At 50.7% G+C, this 16408-nt stretch overlaps 1 protein-coding gene across 3 annotated transcripts in view; it reads left to right on the plus strand.

Annotated features, from left to right (window-relative positions):
* The window catches only part of KMT5A (lysine methyltransferase 5A), an 18368-nt gene extending 4711 nt beyond the window's left edge, over window positions 1–13657 (plus strand). For 2 of the 3 annotated variants that reach the window (XM_023739240.1, XM_023739238.1), the window contains exons 2-7: window positions 1080–1236; window positions 4470–4689; window positions 5039–5126; window positions 10133–10192; window positions 11595–11785; window positions 12628–13657. In XM_023739240.1, coding sequence (XP_023595008.1) covers window positions 1119–1236; window positions 4470–4689; window positions 5039–5126; window positions 10133–10192; window positions 11595–11785; window positions 12628–12838 — 888 coding nt within the window. In that variant the 5' untranslated portion in view covers window positions 1080–1118 and the 3' untranslated portion in view covers window positions 12839–13657. The remainder of the gene's footprint in view (window positions 1–1079; window positions 1237–4469; window positions 4690–5038; window positions 5127–10132; window positions 10193–11594; window positions 11786–12627) is intronic. The other variant, XM_023739239.1, reaches the window with a different exon arrangement.
* The last annotated feature ends 2751 nt before the right edge of the window (window positions 13658–16408 follow it).

The following is a 16408-nucleotide window of genomic DNA, read 5'->3' on the forward strand; positions in this document are numbered from 1 at the left end:
GGACCGGGCCGCGAGCACGTGGGTGCCCCCCGGGATCCCCGGCGCGCCCTAGGTGGGGCGCCCGGCCCCGGCAGCTTCCCTTTCTGTCGCCTGTGGGGCAGTGGAGTCCTCACTGCTCCGCCATGAGCCTGGCCCCTGGGCCGCGGCGGTATTTGACCTCGGAAAAGTTTGATTGTCTTTATGCCATTTCCACACCCCACAACCGAGCGACCCCGGAGGTGGCTTCCCTCCCAGGGTGTGCGGAGCCTGCCAGAGGCTCTCAGCGAGGTCACGGGACAGGCCGACTGGGTGTTTCATGGTTCCCCAGTTCCTCCGAAAGGGCCTGGCATTGTTTCTGGGGACGCCCTCCTCCTGTTTGCGCCTAGTCAGCGAAGAGGCCCCACCCCCAGAGACTTCAGTGGCGACCTGCACCGCCCCACTGGCCTGCCCACTCTTTTATTAACGCCAAGGTGCGGTTTGCAATATGGTGACCGCCCCAAGTGTGCTGGCTGGAGGCTCCCTTTCCTTAGCTTCCCTCCCCCTAGTCACTAAGAGAATTCCCCAGCCGCAGTCCTGGGAGGCTGCCGGGTGGCGCAGTGATTTGACAGGGGCGGGCTTGGGCACAGAAGGCTCAGGCCATACTGACAATCCTCACCAGCTGGCTTGGGGACCAAGAAGTGGTTAATCGGGTTGGCTGGCTGAGGCCGGGGGAGTTAACTCCTGCACACAGCCTGGCCCTTCAGACTGTCAGTTTGTTTGCTGTGGGTCATTGTGGCCCCCCCTGTTGCTGGTAGGTTGTCTCCTTCCTATCCACCGTTATGTACAGCTGGTTCTGCTGGTCAGATGTACCCTGAGTGACTAGAGTTAGAGACACGCCTGTCCAAGGAACATTTGACCTGGGCCTGGGGGATTCTAACCCTTCCAGTGCTCTATTGAGACTGGGGGTGGCATCCCTGGTCGTCCAGGTTTACAGAGATGATAATGGTGTCTGTTTTTGTCTCTTGTATACTGATTTCTCCTCCCCTCCCCCTTTCCCCTTAAATGCTATGGGATTGTCATCTCCTTCAAGCCTCTTTCAGAATTCATGTTTGTCTTTTTAGGAGAACGTGTTTACCGGGCAGTCGAAGATCTATACTTACATGAGTCCGAACAAATGCTCTGGAATGCGTTCCCCGCTTCAGGAAGAGAACTCAGTTGCACATCACGAAGTCAAATGCCAGGGGAAACCATTAGCTGGAATCTATCGGAAACGAGAAGGTAAGCCACCGACGTGTCCCTGTCTGACTACAGGTGGTCATGTCAGAAACTGCCGACATTATGGGTTTAGAGTCCCTTGGTGGTGCACGTGGTTTACGCACTTGGCTGCTAACGGAAAGGTTGGAGGTTTGAGTCCACCCGGAGGTGCCTCAGAAGTAAGGCCTGGCAATCTGCTTTTGAAAAATCAGCCAATGGAAACCCTATGGAGGTCAGTTCTACTCTGAGACCCGTGGGGTCGCCATGAGTTGCAATCAACTCAGCAGCAACTGGTTTTATTATGTATCTCAAGTTATTTCTGTTTGAGCCGTCTCCTGTCTCAGAAACACAGACATGGGGAAAGAGTGACCTGTCCCAGGGCGTGTGACCTGTCCCAGGGCGTGTGCCCTGTTGGCCTCATAGGTTTTCCCTGCAAGCTCAAACATCTTGGCAGGTTGCAAAAGTAACACACGTGACCCTCAATTAAACAAGTTTGGACGTACAGAAAAATAAGCCTAGGTTCTGTGAAGCCAGGCAATTGCAGTCCTCGCTAACATGACGTGTGAACGTAGGGAAGGAACATCCTTCCCTGTTAGGAGCTGGCCTTGACCCCAATTCTAAAGTTTCTTTCAAGTGTTCAGTGTCCCTCTCTGAAGCAGCATACTCTGTGCTGAGATTTGGAGTTAAAATTTTAAACCAGAAAATGTGTGGCCATTGAAAATTCTGTCTGGCCCCTGTAACACAAGCTGAAACTTCTTAGAAATCTTGCTTTAATCCCAGTCTTCCTCTGTAAAGGTGCAGTGGGGAGGTGACCTTTCCCAAGTCACCATGCTCTCTTCTTAATTTCATCTTGCCTTAAAGAAACAGAACCTCTGGTTACCAGCAGCTCCATGCAAGGAAGCCTTGTATTCTTATATTCATTTACAGGGTATTAACAGTGATAATTTAGCCCAGTCTCTGGGGCCAGATCTGAGAACAAGGGCTGGAGAAGCCCTGACCCAGGGCCAGGAGCCAGCCCTTGGCTTGATTTCTTCCAGGGCACAGAGTGATATTTCAGTCAGTCTTCAAAAGACTTGAGTTTGAATCCTAGCTCTGCTGCTTAAAAGTAAGGGGCTTTGGGCAAGTTACAGAGTCACTGGGTGGTATAAAAGATTCATGTGCTTGGCTGCTAACTGAAAGGTTGGCGGTTCAAATCCACCCAGAAGTGCATTGGAAGAAAGGCCTGGTGATTTACTTCCAGAAAATCAGCCATTGAAAACCGTATGGAGCACAGTTCTCAATGGCAACTGGTAAAAATAGGGCAAGTTGCTGGTCTTTTTCTGAGCCTCCGTTCTCTCATCTGTGAGTTGGGAGAGAGAGGAGTCCTATCTTGCAGGGCAACTCTGCAGAGCAGTTAAAGTTTGGCTGCAGAAGGGCTCTGTGAAGTGCCCCATAACTGGGCTGGTCCTCCTGGACGGGGAGTTCTGCATCCTGCTCGTAACGCCTGGCACGTAGGGAATGGGGAATGGGCTCTTTGTAAATGGCACTCAGCCAGGCTCATGTCCTCTTTGGAGTGGGGCAGAATGTAAAAGGTTTCAAGTGGTGATCTGGTGCCTAAGTTAGCTCACAAGCGTATTTGGCTCACGGTGTTAGTTGTCATCAAGTCGATTCCAACTCATGGCAACCCCATGTGTGCGGAGTAGAACTGTGCTCCATTGGGTTTTTTCAAGGCTGTGACCTTTCAGAAGCAGACCGCCATGCCTGTCTCCTGAGGCACCTCTGGGTCCGTTTGAACTGCCAGCTTTTCAGCTAGTAGTTGAGTACTTACCCATTTGTGCCACCCAGGGTAACTTGGCTCATGGTGATACTAAATGCCAACTATTAGAATTCAGGATCAGATGTACTTTGGAGGTGACTCCAAGGGCCAGGCTCCTGGCCAGTGATCCTCAACCTTCTTTCTGCTGTGACGCAGACTGACATAAAGGATGACATTCACGGCAGTACACACTCCAGGGTGGACTTTCATCCCTCTGGTTTCACACAAGAAAGTATGCAAGGGAGTAACAATGGTCTGAAAGTGTTCCCAGTCATTTATTTTTTTATTGAGATGTGACTCACCTAGCATAAAATTCCCCATTTTGGAATGTACAGAGTCAGTAGTTTTTAGTATATTCACCAAGTTGTGTAACCATCGCCGCTATATAGTCCCAGAACATTTTCATCACGCCAGAAGGAAACCCCGTACCCATCGACAGGCACTCCCGATACCCGCTTCCCTTCACCCCTGGCAAACACTAGTCTATTTTCTGCCTCTATGGATTTGCCTTTTCATGTGAATGGAATCACATGCTGCCTGGCCTTTTGTGTCTGGCTTCTTTCACTGAGCAGAATGTTTTTACGGGTCCTCCACGTTGTAGCATGTATCAGAACTTCATTCCTTTTTATTGTTGAATTATATTACGTTGTGTGGCTAGACCACATTTTGTTTATCCATTCATTAATCGGTAGACATAAGAGTGGTTTCCACCTTTTCACTGTTATGAATAATGTACAACTTTGTCCATGGACATGTGTTTTTATTTCTCTTGGGCACCTACCTAGGAGCAGAATTGCTGGGTCATATGGTAACTCTATGTTTAGCTTTTGGAGGAGCTGGCAGACTGTTTACCATCTGCAGTGTGTTACTTATTTTTAAAAAAGTAAATCCTTAAAAAAAAAAAAAAAGGACTTATTCACCCACACTGACACTTTGCAACTATTTTTAGTAGCAAATTATTCGTGATGTACCTCACAGCCCACCCGGCTCTGAGAACCACCGTGAACACTGGGCCTCAACCCCATTGCAAGAAGGAACTTTTTTCCCCAGCTCTCTGCTGGGGAAGAGGCTCTGCTCTCTCGCCTTACTCCGTCCAGCACCCTCATCAGGCCTCCCCTTTAGAAACTGAGTTTCCTTCTGGGGTCCGCAGCCCAGTTCCTGACAGCTCTGGCTGGAGCTCTCAGGCCAGCAGCACAGTCTATGGTGCTTCAGCTTCAAGGCTTTCTCTGCTCCAAGACACAGAGGTCCAGATGCTCTGCCCAGCGTCTTGGTCAAAAATGAGAGCTAGGCGTGTCTCCCACAACAGCCACAGTGGTCACCGGGCAAGGTGGCTGGGGTCACTGCTGTGCACACCCCAGGGCCCCCTTTTCTCAAGGGCTGTCTTAGAATGCGCCAACTGTCCAGACACTGGACAACAGTGAGTACAGAGTTAGCCCATGTCCTTCCCACTCTCTGCCCGCAGAGAAAAGAAACACTGGGAACGCAATCCGAAGCCCCGTGAAGTCCGAGGAGCAGAAGATCAAAGACGCCAGGAGAGGCCCCCTGGCCCCTTTTCCAAACCAAAAATCTGAAGCAGCAGAACCTCCAAAAACTCCAGCCTCGTCTGGTGATGCTACCAGTGCAGCCATTGCCAAGCCAAGCCTAAAGAAGCCCATCAAGGGCAAACAGGCCCCACGGAAAAAGTAAGTGACTCCCGGAGTCCTCCTCACGCAGCGCAGGGCGGTTCTCCAACCCCAGGGAAGCCTGCCCAGGGGTGTCACCACTAGCCCTGCCATTATTTGTCAGCATCTCAGTCCTGCCTGGGTCCCGAGTTCAGGAGCCTCCCCTCCCACCAAGAGCGGGCAGCCTGCCTTTGACACTCTGAGGTCCCTGGGGGCAGGTGAGCCTACGTGACCGTCAGGCCCCAGGGGACAAAGGCATTTAGATGACATCCCCTTTTCAGTTCCTCTTCCTAAGGAGCTGTGAGCCTTTAGGTGCCAGCGTGGTTTTCCATACTAATACTTGTTTTCTCTTCTTGCTTCCCCATCCCAGAGCTCAAGGAAAAACGCAACAGAATCGCAAACTCACAGACTTCTACCCTGTCCGAAGGAGCTCCAGGAAGAGCAAAGCCGAGCTGCAGGTAGAGTCATGTGCATTTCTTTTATTTTGTTTTTTTTTTAATATTTTATTGTGTTTTTGGTGAACATTTACATAGCAAATTAGCTTCCCTTTAACAGTTTCCATACATATTGTTTAGTGACATTGGTTTCATTTTCTGCGATGTGTCAACATTCTTGATATTTCCGTTCTGTGTATTCTGTTTCCATTGATCTAGCTTCCCTTTCCCCCTCCCCACTTACCTTCTCATCTTTGCTTTAGGGTGAATGTTGACCACTTGGTCTCATATAGATGATTATTTAAAGGAGCACAGTACTCATGAGTGATATTGTTTATTTCATGAGTCAGTCTGTTATTTTGCTTCAGTTCCAAGTTTAAAGGGTATCTCAGGGCGATAGTCTTAGGGGCTCCTCTAGTCTCTACCAATCCAGTACGTCTGGCCTTTTTTAGGAATCTGAGTTTTGTTCTACAGTTTTCTCCCATTTTATCTGGGACCATCTGTTGTGTCCTTGGTCAGAACGGTCAGTGGTGGTAGCCAGGCACCATCTAGTTCTTCTGGTCTCAGGCTGGATGAGGCTGTGGTTCATGTGGGAGTCACATGGTTTTAATTTCAGCTCTTGGAGGGGCAGGGTAGCCCAGGGCATGCTTGGCGGGTGAGACCCAAGCTGTGTTCATGTCATCCTGGGGCAAGCCCCTTTGCCTTTCTGGCCTCAGTTTTCTCCCCAGGCTAGTGAGGATCATCATAAGGCTTGCTCTACCTCCCTGGTGGGGTCACTATGAGCTTGGTCAAGGCACCTCTGTGAAGGAGTTTTGTAACCTGTGGCACGTTCCATAGCAAGTCAGGCACTACTGACAAGTCCGGCAGGCCCAGTAGAGCCTGGGACTGTGGGGAACGGCTAGTTGTCGCTGAGGCTTGTCTTGTCTGCTCTCCAGAGGATTCTGTATTATGTCTCTTGGTGGCAAAGAGCAGTGGCTTGGGTGCCAGACCAGTCTGGATTCAAATCTCAGCCCTGCCACTTAGTGGTTGTAAGACCTTGGGCATGTTGTTGAGCTAGCTCTCTGTACCCTAGCTTCCCCAGCTGTAAAATGGGGACAGTGTGGGCTGGTTGAGGATTAAACGCGATAATGCAGGTGGACCAACTTAGAACCATGCCTGGTACATGGTGGGCACCGTTAGCTCTTCTTAATGTCACCGTTGCTTCTCCGTTGTAGTCAGTGACCACGGCTCACCTGTGCTCTTTCCTGCCCAGCTAGTATCCCTGGGAACACGTAGAACAGAGTGAAAAATACCGGCAGGAAGGGGAGCTGGGCTGTACCGGCCTCTTCCTGACGTGTTTACAGAGGCCTGAGCTATGCAGTATAGTCTGTCAGTGTTCGGTGCAGCGAGGTGTGACAGGTGTGACACCGACCTTTCTGTTCATGCAGGTGGGGTGTGGCTCGGGCCCTGCAGCCGTGCGCTACCACCTGCCACCCTCCCACGCAGAGGCTTCTGGGTCAGTCCCTCTGCTCCCCCACATCCCCAAAACAGTCTCAAGCCTCAGGAGCAGTACTAATGACTGCCTCCCCCACAAAAAGGTGGGGGACCCCTGCTTTGTGAGCTTGAGTGTTTCAACCCTCACACAGACTTCTTCTGCAGTTTTTAAGTCTGCTGGTGTAGAGACAGAGGTCTGGTATTCTCTCTTTTTCTTTTAATTGATGAGGCTTCATTTAAAAAAAAAACAAAAAAGCAGTCCCTTTTTCCCCCGCCCCAGAGAGAAGTTTTGGCTGTATTTGCCTGGAAAGGCAGTGTCTTTCGGCCAAGAACAAGCTGTTATAAAATGTTTGTCTGCAGTGGGAGGCTGTGCTAGGTCATCTTAAAGGCAGCACTGCAGAAGGGTGAGGCCGGCACCAGGCTGCAGAGCCCGGGAAGCCTCCCGCCACAGTGCCAACGCAGGGAGCGCCATGGGCTCGGGCAGAGCGGCTGTGGGGTGCAGGGTCCAAGGGTAGCTGAGTTTGCTTTTTTCATTTAAAAAAACAAGGGCTTATCTGTTTAGAGGCATGAGGGCTGCAGTGGGGTATGATGCCGTGTGCTCAGTCTTGCAGCAGACAAGCAGAAGGGAACACATGCTTGCTTCCCCAGAGCTTGGTCTGCAGGCACTTAAAGCTCTCCCCATCTTGGGGACAAGGAGCCCATTGCAAGGGAGAGCCATTTGGCGCCCCTCACCGTTTGTGGACTTTGCTGAGTGAATAACATGACGAGGTGGTTGTTGGTCAGATGAGGGGATTGTTCATCAGCTGACAGAGGGAGCTGTTGGTCAGATGGGAGTCGTTGGTCAGGGCAGTGAGGCAGTTGTTGGTCGGGTGATGAGGGGGTTGGTTGTTGGTCAGGGTGTGGATTCTGCTGACTGTGTAAGTACAGCCCGAGGGTGGGGCCGCTGGGCCTCATCTGAAGGGTGAGCTCGGTGCTGATCTGACTGCCTTTCTGGGCTGGCAGGAACTGGGCCTGGGCTGGGGGCCAAAGCAGGGCAGGGCACCAGAGAAGGGTGTGGGTAGCCAGAGGTGAAACCAAAATTAAAAGCTTTCGCAAACACACCTTTAAGTCTGAAGACAGTGTGGGTGGGATGGGTCAGGTCCTGAGCAAGAGAGTGGAAATTGGGCCACAGGTTTTAAACCCAGGGTAGATCTTGGAGAGGCACCCTGAACCCCAGGAGCTTTGGTGGGGTGGCCACCGGCCTGGGGCAGGGGCCACGCCTGTGGCAGTGCCCAGGTTTCTTCATCCCCACCCATCCCCAGGGTTTGGAGGTCTCAGATCTGTCTCCTCCTTCCCTAGTGCAGACCCAGCTTACTCCCCGCGCATGCTGCCTTTGGGCCACCCTGTGGGCTGCTGCCCCAATTCTCCTTAGGGAGCCAGAGCTGCGTTTGCCTGCCCAAAGCCCCAGAGCCTCCAGAATGAAACCCAAACACCTTGGCTCTGCCTTCAGGGCAACCTGGCCCGGCCCAGCAGTTCATCCCCTCCATGCACAGCAGGCACCACAGGGGTGTTCCCACCTGCCGACCCTCACACTCCCATGCTCTCTCAGCCCACCTGCTTGTCCACACCACTCTGCACACTTGGAATTAACTAGTTATTCCATACGGTGTTTTTGTGGGATTTGTGTACATGTGTTGTTGCTTCGAGGGCTCATTGTGTGCCAGACACTGTTCTAGGCCAGGAGTGTCCACAGGAAACAAGATCAGGCCACCACACACTTGGAATTTATGTTCAAGTAGGGGAGATTAACAACAAAAGATGACCAAGCAGAAGATAATTTCAGACGATGATGCTATGTTAATTTCTAAAAACAGGGTTATCTGATAGAGTGGCCAGCCTAAGCTGCTTTAGATATGATAGTCAGAGAAAGTCTCTCTAAGGAGGTGGCCTTTGAGCAGAGAGGAAGCAAATTATGTATGTGACTGGGGGATGGGTGTTCCAGGCAGGGCAACAGCATGTGCAAAGTTCCTGAGGCAGAAGTGAGCTTGGCCTTTTGAAAGAGCCAGCCAGTGTGGCTAGAGTATGGGAGCAAGGGTGAGGGTGGGAGATGAAGCAGGAGAAGCGGGGTCCGGCCCCTGCAGAGCCTCATAGGCCACGCTCAGGAGTCTGGATTTTATCCCAGTGACATTGGGAAGCTAGTGGGAGGGCTTTTGGTTTTTGTTCTTAAATAAAGTTTGTATTTGGAAATAATTTCAGATTTACAGAAAAGTTGTAAAGACAGTGCAGAGAGGTCCTGTAGACCGCTTACCCGGAGTCCTTCATTGTTAACGTCATACGTTATTACCATGATGTTTTTGTCGAAAGTAAGGAACCTGCACGGGCACCTTACTATGTAGTAAACTTACTGGGAAATGACATGATCTCTTTACATTTTTAAAAGACCCGACCCCTCTGGTTAGTTTGTGGAGAACAGATTGGGGGGAGGGGCCCAGTGGAAGCCAAGAGACCAGCAAGGTGGCTGCCTCAGGTGTCCAGCAGGAGCAGGGGTGGCCCAGCAGAGGGACTGGAGAGCAGCAGGAGGCTTTGGGCATAATGAATGGTGTGCTCAGAGGCTGTCTCCGTAGGGTCCGTAAGCCCATCCCGAAGGTCACAGGGACCTGGTTTTGCCCACCTCTGTGTCCCCAGCACCTGTTGTCGTGTCCAGCCCATTGCAGGTGTCTCACAGATAGGTGTGGGCTGAGTCACCAGAGAAGTCTCACGTGGCCACAGGCTGGTTCTGCTGACTGCAGTGGTGTCCTGGCGGTTAGCCCTGGGGCGGGGGCAAGCTCAGCAGCGGGTGGAGGGCCGTGCTGGGGAGCCACGCTGCTTCAGGGCCTCTGTCTGTCTTGGTACAGTTCCCTTTTGCTCCCTAGTGTTCTGTGCTCCCAACCGAGCAGTGGGACTGGGCTCAAGGATGGAGGTAGTAACAGGAGGGACAGCCTGAAGGAGCAGCGAGACCGGGGGTGCCCACTCTTCCCAGGCCCTCCGTGCAGGGCTGCGCCGGCACTCCTGGGTGGGAGACCCTCCTTCAACCATGGCAGTGACTCCCTAGGGGTGTAGCTCAGGGATCCTAAATGTGGACATCCACAGCAGCCGGCCCATGGGAGGGACATGGGGCTCACGTGCCCCGTCTGTAGGGGGCAGCCTCTAGTCAGCCCCAGCCGATTCAGTACCAAGTCAGATTCCTGATTTTTAGATGTCAGCCGTCTAAATATTTTTCAAAACCCGCTGTGGGCAAATAGAACATACCCATGAGCCAGAGTCTGCCCCTGAGACACCACTGCAGCCCTCATGGTCCACTTTAACCCCAGGTGACAGATGTCCACAACAGGTGGGAGATGAGGAAAAGGAGGGGTACCTGGGGGCTCTGGCACCCTTTAGGGACCGATGTGATGGAGGCCAACTGTGACCCATTCAAGGGACCCTCAGTGGGGCTAGATGTTTGGCCTAGAAGATCAGGGCTCGGGGCCGCCACACTCCCCAGAATGGGCCCAGGAGAGGGCGCTGACGCTGCCTTTTTCCTTTTCCTCTCCACCCAGTCTGAAGAGAGGAAAAAAATCGACGAGTTGATTGAAAGTGGAAAGGAAGAAGGAATGAAGGTAAGGGGCTGCAGGTGCCCACTGCATTTTGGGCCACGGCCGCAAGCCAAAGTCTTCCCTGGTTCTGGCCTGGTGGCTAAGAGCAGAGCGGCTGCCATGTTGCTTTAACCCTTCAGTGGCCACTGACTTGTCAGACTCTGTCAGGTTTTCCGGGCGCCAAATACTAAAACTGTGGTTGAGGAGACATCTCATAAAGAAAACAGGAATGGGCTTTGTATGTGAAATGTTACCCTGGGAAAACTTTTTTTGAAATTGAAGTACAATACGAGTAACATAAAATGTATCATTTAAACCAATTTACAATATACAATTCAGCGGTACTAAGTACATTCACAGTGTTGGGCAAACATCACCTCTATCTAGTTCCACAACTCTCTGATTCCCCCGCTGCCCAAACAGAAGCCCCGTACCCATTAAGCCGTCACTCCCCACTTCCCCACCCCCACAGCTCCTGGAACCACTAATCTGCTTTCTGTCTGTAAGTTTGCCTGTTCTGGACGTCTCATGTAAACGGACTCATACCATACGTGGCCTTTTGCGTCTGGCTTCCTTCACTTAGCATCATGCCTGGGGAAACCTTTAAAAGGATTAGCTATGACATTTTCCCCGAATTATGTTTACCTTGGCAAAGGCAAACCGAAAAACCAAACCCGTTGGCGGCAAGGTGATTCTGACTCGTGGCAATGGCATTGCTCAAGAACTTTGCTTTTCCCTTTGAACACTTCCAGTGCATTTGGGTGGCACAAGAGAAGGGAGTAATTCTCCACATTGGTGGTCCCATGGGTCTGGATTGGGACCCCCGGGCCAGAAAGCTTCAGTTTCCAACCACCATCTAGGGTGATCCGAACATAAGTCCTGGATCCCTCAAGCAACCACCCACCTCAACTCCATTTATAATGGGGTGAGGAGAAACAGGAGGGTGAATTACAGTAAGGGGGAAACTCGGAACACTGGGTCCTCGTCTCCCCTCCTGGAGAGGCAGGTGTCTAAACTATAGATCAAGTACGTGGATTTGAGTCCCTGCCAGATCACTTCCTTGTGTGACCTTGGACGTGTGACTCTGCCTTTCAAAGCCTCAGTCTCCTCATCTGCAAAATGGGTCAGTACCTACCTAGCAGATCTTTCCTGAGAATCCGATGTAATTAAGGTTTGCAGAATGGCATGAGGGAACTTCTTGAGAGATAAAAGTATCCTAAAGCTGGATTGTGGTGATGATTGCACAACTGTATATACTTATTAAAACCCAATGAACTGCCAACTTAAAATGAGTGAATTTCCTTGCATATCTGAGTAAAGCCATTAAAATAAAGCAGCACAAGCCCTGGGCAGCCAGGAAGCACGCTGTGCATGGTGGTGTCTGTTCCTGTTACTAACCAGCCCCCTCTCCCATCCTCCCTGACAGATCGACCTCATCGATGGCAAAGGCAGGGGAGTGATTGCCACCAAGCAGTTCTCGCGGGGCGAGTTTGTGGTGGAGTACCACGGGGACCTCATCGAGATCACTGACGCCAAGAAGCGGGAGGCGCTGTATGCCCAAGACCCCTCTACGGGCTGCTACATGTACTATTTCCAGTATCTGAGCAAAACCTACTGGTAAGTCCACTTACACTTTTGAGGGGCCTTTTCTCCTTCTGGGCAAAAAGAGAGGACAGGCTGTGGAGCCCAAGAGCCCTCGACAGCATCCCGACCCCAAAGGAGGGGTCCATGCTTTGTGTCGGTTGGGTTCTTGATTAGATCTTATTACCCTCTTCCAAAGCTCTTCCCATGTTTAATATTTGTAATTGGAGCTGTTCTGTGTACCATCTCATCAGATGAGAAGCAGAAGTCACATGAAAACCTGTCTAGCAGCTCACCTGGCCTTTCCCTCTTAAGGGCATTTGGCCTGAGCAGCTCAGGAAGTCATCACCCACTCCTGTCTGCACACAGCCAGAGTAGCCAATTTTCGTTCATTTATTTGTTTTGCAAAACTCTAAAGTTGCCTTGGAGTCCCCAGGCAGTGCAAATAGTTAACATGCTCAGCTGCTAACCGAAAGGTGGGCGGTTCCAGTCCACCCAGAGGTGCCTCAGAAATAAGGCCTGGAGATCTGCTTGTGAAAAATCAGCCATTGAAAACGCTGTGGAGCACAGTTCTACCCTGACACTCCTGTGGGATCACTATGAGTCGGACTCGACTAGACAGCAACTGGTGTTTTTTTTAACAGTTGCCTCCCGTGTTTCCATAAACAGCCTTCTGCATTCCCGCCCCTGCAGTAAACACCCCACCCAGAGCCTCTCCAGGCTCCTAGAAATAATTTTTGGATTTGAACCGCTCTCCCAAAAATGTGGTTATAAATCAACACTGCACCAGACTCGAGAGCAGGCATGGTGCGCGCCTCTCCCTGGGTTCCAAAGCCCCTCCACCCATGCAATCCTCTGTGGTGCCCCCTCCCCCGCAGCGTGGATGCCACTCGAGAGACGAACCGCCTGGGGAGACTGATCAATCACAGCAAGTGTGGGAACTGCCAGACCAAACTGCACGACATCGACGGCGTGCCTCACCTCATCCTCGTCGCGTCCCGCGACATCGCGGCCGGCGAGGAGCTGCTGTATGACTATGGGGACCGCAGCAAGGCCTCCATCGAAGCCTACCCGTGGCTGAAGCATTAACCTTCCCCTGGCCCCCTTCACTGGACAAAGTGCCCTCAAAGGGAATTGATTTCTTTTTTTTTAAACACACTTAAATCTTAGTGGATGACTTCAGATGTTTTTTAAAAAGTATATTAAGATGCCTTTTCACTGTAGTATTTAAATATCTGTTACAGGTTTCCAAGGTGGGCTTGAACAGATGGCCTTATATTACCAAAACTTTTATATTCGAGTTGTTTTTGTACCTTTTTTGCATACAAGTCGAACGTTTGTGCTTCCCGTGCATGCGGTCCAAGACTCGGCACAGGTTTTAGAGGAAAAAAGGCAAACGTGGACTGGGAAGCTGGGCGGCTCTCCTGCCTCTAACTGAGGAGCCAGGACTTTCCCCCTCTGCACCCCCGATGTCGGAGCACAGGCAGACGCAGGAAGATTCTGCCTCCCGGTGGCCCGGACGGATGTCTCCAAGCTCTTGTTCCCCCAGCGTCTCCACAGGCGCACATTGAAGTGTATGAATATTTTTAAAAAAGTTTTCGCAGTAAGCTAGTCTTCCCCTCTGCTTTCTCGAAAGCTTACTGACCCCGTGGCCCATGGACCCGGGCTGGCGGGTATTTACTCTTCCACAGGATGCCGCTTTTCTTGGCACCTCAAAGCATCAGGGCAGGTAATCAGACTCGACGTGGGCGGGGAGGAGCCGTGCTTGCCTCCTCCTGCCAGGGCGGGTTTCCGCAAACTGGGTTAACTCTTTATAGAAATGTGAACACTGAATTTATTTTAAAAAATAATAAAAATCATAAAATCCAAAAAAAAAAAAAAAAAAAAAAGACAAAACCACAGAAAACAACTTACATGTATATAGGTCTTGAAATGAGTGGAGTTGCAGCGATTTGCTTTTAGTTTTGTTTTTGCTTTTTGTTTTTTGTTTTTTTTTTCCTTTTGGTAGGAGAGATTTGAGATGGTACTCTATTCTAATCAGAAATAAAGTTTTGTAGTGGGACCAGAAATTACTTACCATTACCTACCCACCCCCGCCACACCCCCTACCTGATTCTGCTGGGTCGAAAGTTCCAGACCTGCTGCAAGGCCTTCTGTGTGTCAGATCGCCTGGTGGCCTTCCTGCATAGAAGCAGCCATGAGCGGACATGTGAGCCTACCAGCGTGGAAGTGCAGGACCCTCCCGCTGCCGCCAGCCTCAGAGACAGGCCCCCCAGGTGTGCACATCAGCAGGCAGGGCCCCGTGGCCCAGGGATCAAGGATCAGGCAGAAGTCTTCACCTTGACTGTGATGGCAGGAGGGACAGGTGGCTTCCTCCTCCCTCTCTACGGGGATCTGATTCTCTCCCTGTTGACCTTCAGTCCAGGGGGCTGGGGCCTGGAGCCATGACCTGGGGTCCTCCGCCTGCCCTGGTCCCAGGTAAATGTGAATGGAGACAGGTATGAGCACCTGTCCTCATCCTTGATGCCCCCAGGCCTCACGACGGTGCTACCTAAGAAAGTCTTCCCCCCATCCCACACCTGCACGATCAGTGAGTTGGAGGAGGATCCCACGGCAGCGTGTAAATGTGAGATGAAACGTTTTGGGTATACCTGTTTGTGGTTTAGCTTTGTATTTTAAGGAAAGGAAATAAACTTGAAAATTCTTTGTCATCATAAAAACGAAACAAAAAAATTAAAATATTTATTACCAGGCGAGGCCTCCTCCTGTGTGTCTTTCTGTTCTTACAAGGCTGAGGTAGAAAAACGTCAGGGTGGATTTCCTGCTTTTTTTTACAACAGGGTTACACACCAGTGGTTCATGTCCTCTTAGGAAGCCAGAAAATCTTGCAGCTGTGATTTTAAGCATGTTCCTCAGCTTGTTCATCTGTATAATGGGGGTCTAAGAATGGTTGTGAGGATTAAAAATTCATGCCTTTCAAGACCTTAGAAGGGTGCGTGGCACATCATGAGCAGCTGTCAATTTTAGCTGCTATAATTGCCATTAGTGTTTCTAATCTACTGGACTGATTCTGCAGTCAGCATCTCACAGTCGCCAGCCATGCTACCTTTGCTGGGAGTCCGTCCTACAATCTGCATCTGTCCTGGCCACACACCCCACCACCTGCCCTGGACTCCCCCTTCCTTCCCTCGGTCCCTGCGCTCAGCACTTGGGGCAGGTTGGAACTGTTGGCAGAGCCCTTGCTTTGGAGTTAGATCCAGTTCCAGCACCTTAAGGCTTGTCAGCCGTGTGGTCTTGGACAAATGGCTTTACTCTGAAATGTGCCCATCTGGTGGGACAAGTATCCACCCACCTGCCTGGCGGAGGCGTGTCCTGAGGATTCAGTAGTCATGTGTCACTACAGCCTCACCTTGGAGGGGACAGCGTAGCCTGGTGGCTGAGGACTCAGGTCCTGGAATACTCTCTGCTCCCAATCCTCTAGCTGTGTAACTTTGGGCAAGTTACTTAACCTCTCTTTGAATCAGTTTCTTCTTCTAAAACAAGAAGACAATATTTACCTCTGGGTGACTGTGAGGACTGAGTTAATACATACAAGGCACCCCTTGTAGAGCCTTGCTGATAGACCCCTCAGTAACCAGGGTTAGCTATTACTATCATTATTATAAAAAACTTGGGTCATTTCTACCATTTCCCTGTTCGTAAGTGCCTCCAAGCTCTGGTATTTAATTGCTGGTTTTGGGGGTTTTTTTGTTTTGGTTTTTTGGGAGACAGTTCCTACAGCAGCCACTTCTTGTGCCTTCTGACGCCTGGCGTAAAACCTGGTTTTGGAGCCTGTTCCTCTCGTGCTGGGTTTGTAGGTGCCTCGCTCTGCCATGTGTGACCCCCGGCTGACCCCCAGCTCTGTTGTCTGTTGTTAGGCAGGCCCTGTCTCTGGGAGAGGAAACCCTGGTGGCATAGTGGTTACATGTTACGGCTGCTAACCAAAAGGTCAGCAGTTGGAATCCACCAGGTGCTGCCTGGAAACTCTACGGGGCAGCTCTACTCTGTCCTATAGGGTCGCTATGAGTTGGAATCAACTTGACGGCAATGGGTATGGGTTTGGTTTTGGTCTCTGGGAGATATGCTCCCAGGACTTCCCTACCAGCACTCCCCCACTCCAGCGTCTCATTTCTCCCAGAGCTGCTCTCCAAGCATTTTTTTTTTTAAATAATATTGTGTTTTTGGTGAAGGTTTACACAGCAGTTTAGGTTCACATTCAACAATTTCTGCACAAGTTGTTCAGTGACCTTTACAATGTGTGGACATTCTCATTACTTCTTTTCTGGTTGTTCTGTTTCCATTGGTCTAGTTTCCCTGCCCCCTTACATTCTCATCTTTGTTTTAAAGTCATTGTTGACCGTTTGGTCTCATATAGATGATTTTTTTTCTTGTACTTTATATGAAGGTTTACAGAACAAACTAGCATCTCATTAAATAATTAGTACACATATTGTTTTGTGACACTGGTTAACAACCCCACGACATATCAACACTCCCTTCTTGACCTTGGGTTCCCTATTACCAGTTTTCCTGTCCCCTCTTGCCCTCTAGTCCTTGCCCCTGGGCTGGTGTGCCCCTTGAGTCTCATTTTGTTTTATTGGCCTGTCTAATCTTTGGCTG

Source organism: Trichechus manatus, unplaced genomic scaffold (genome assembly GCF_000243295.1).
Source record: "Trichechus manatus latirostris isolate Lorelei unplaced genomic scaffold, TriManLat1.0 scaffold00131, whole genome shotgun sequence".
Taxonomy (NCBI): Eukaryota; Metazoa; Chordata; class Mammalia; order Sirenia; family Trichechidae; genus Trichechus; species Trichechus manatus.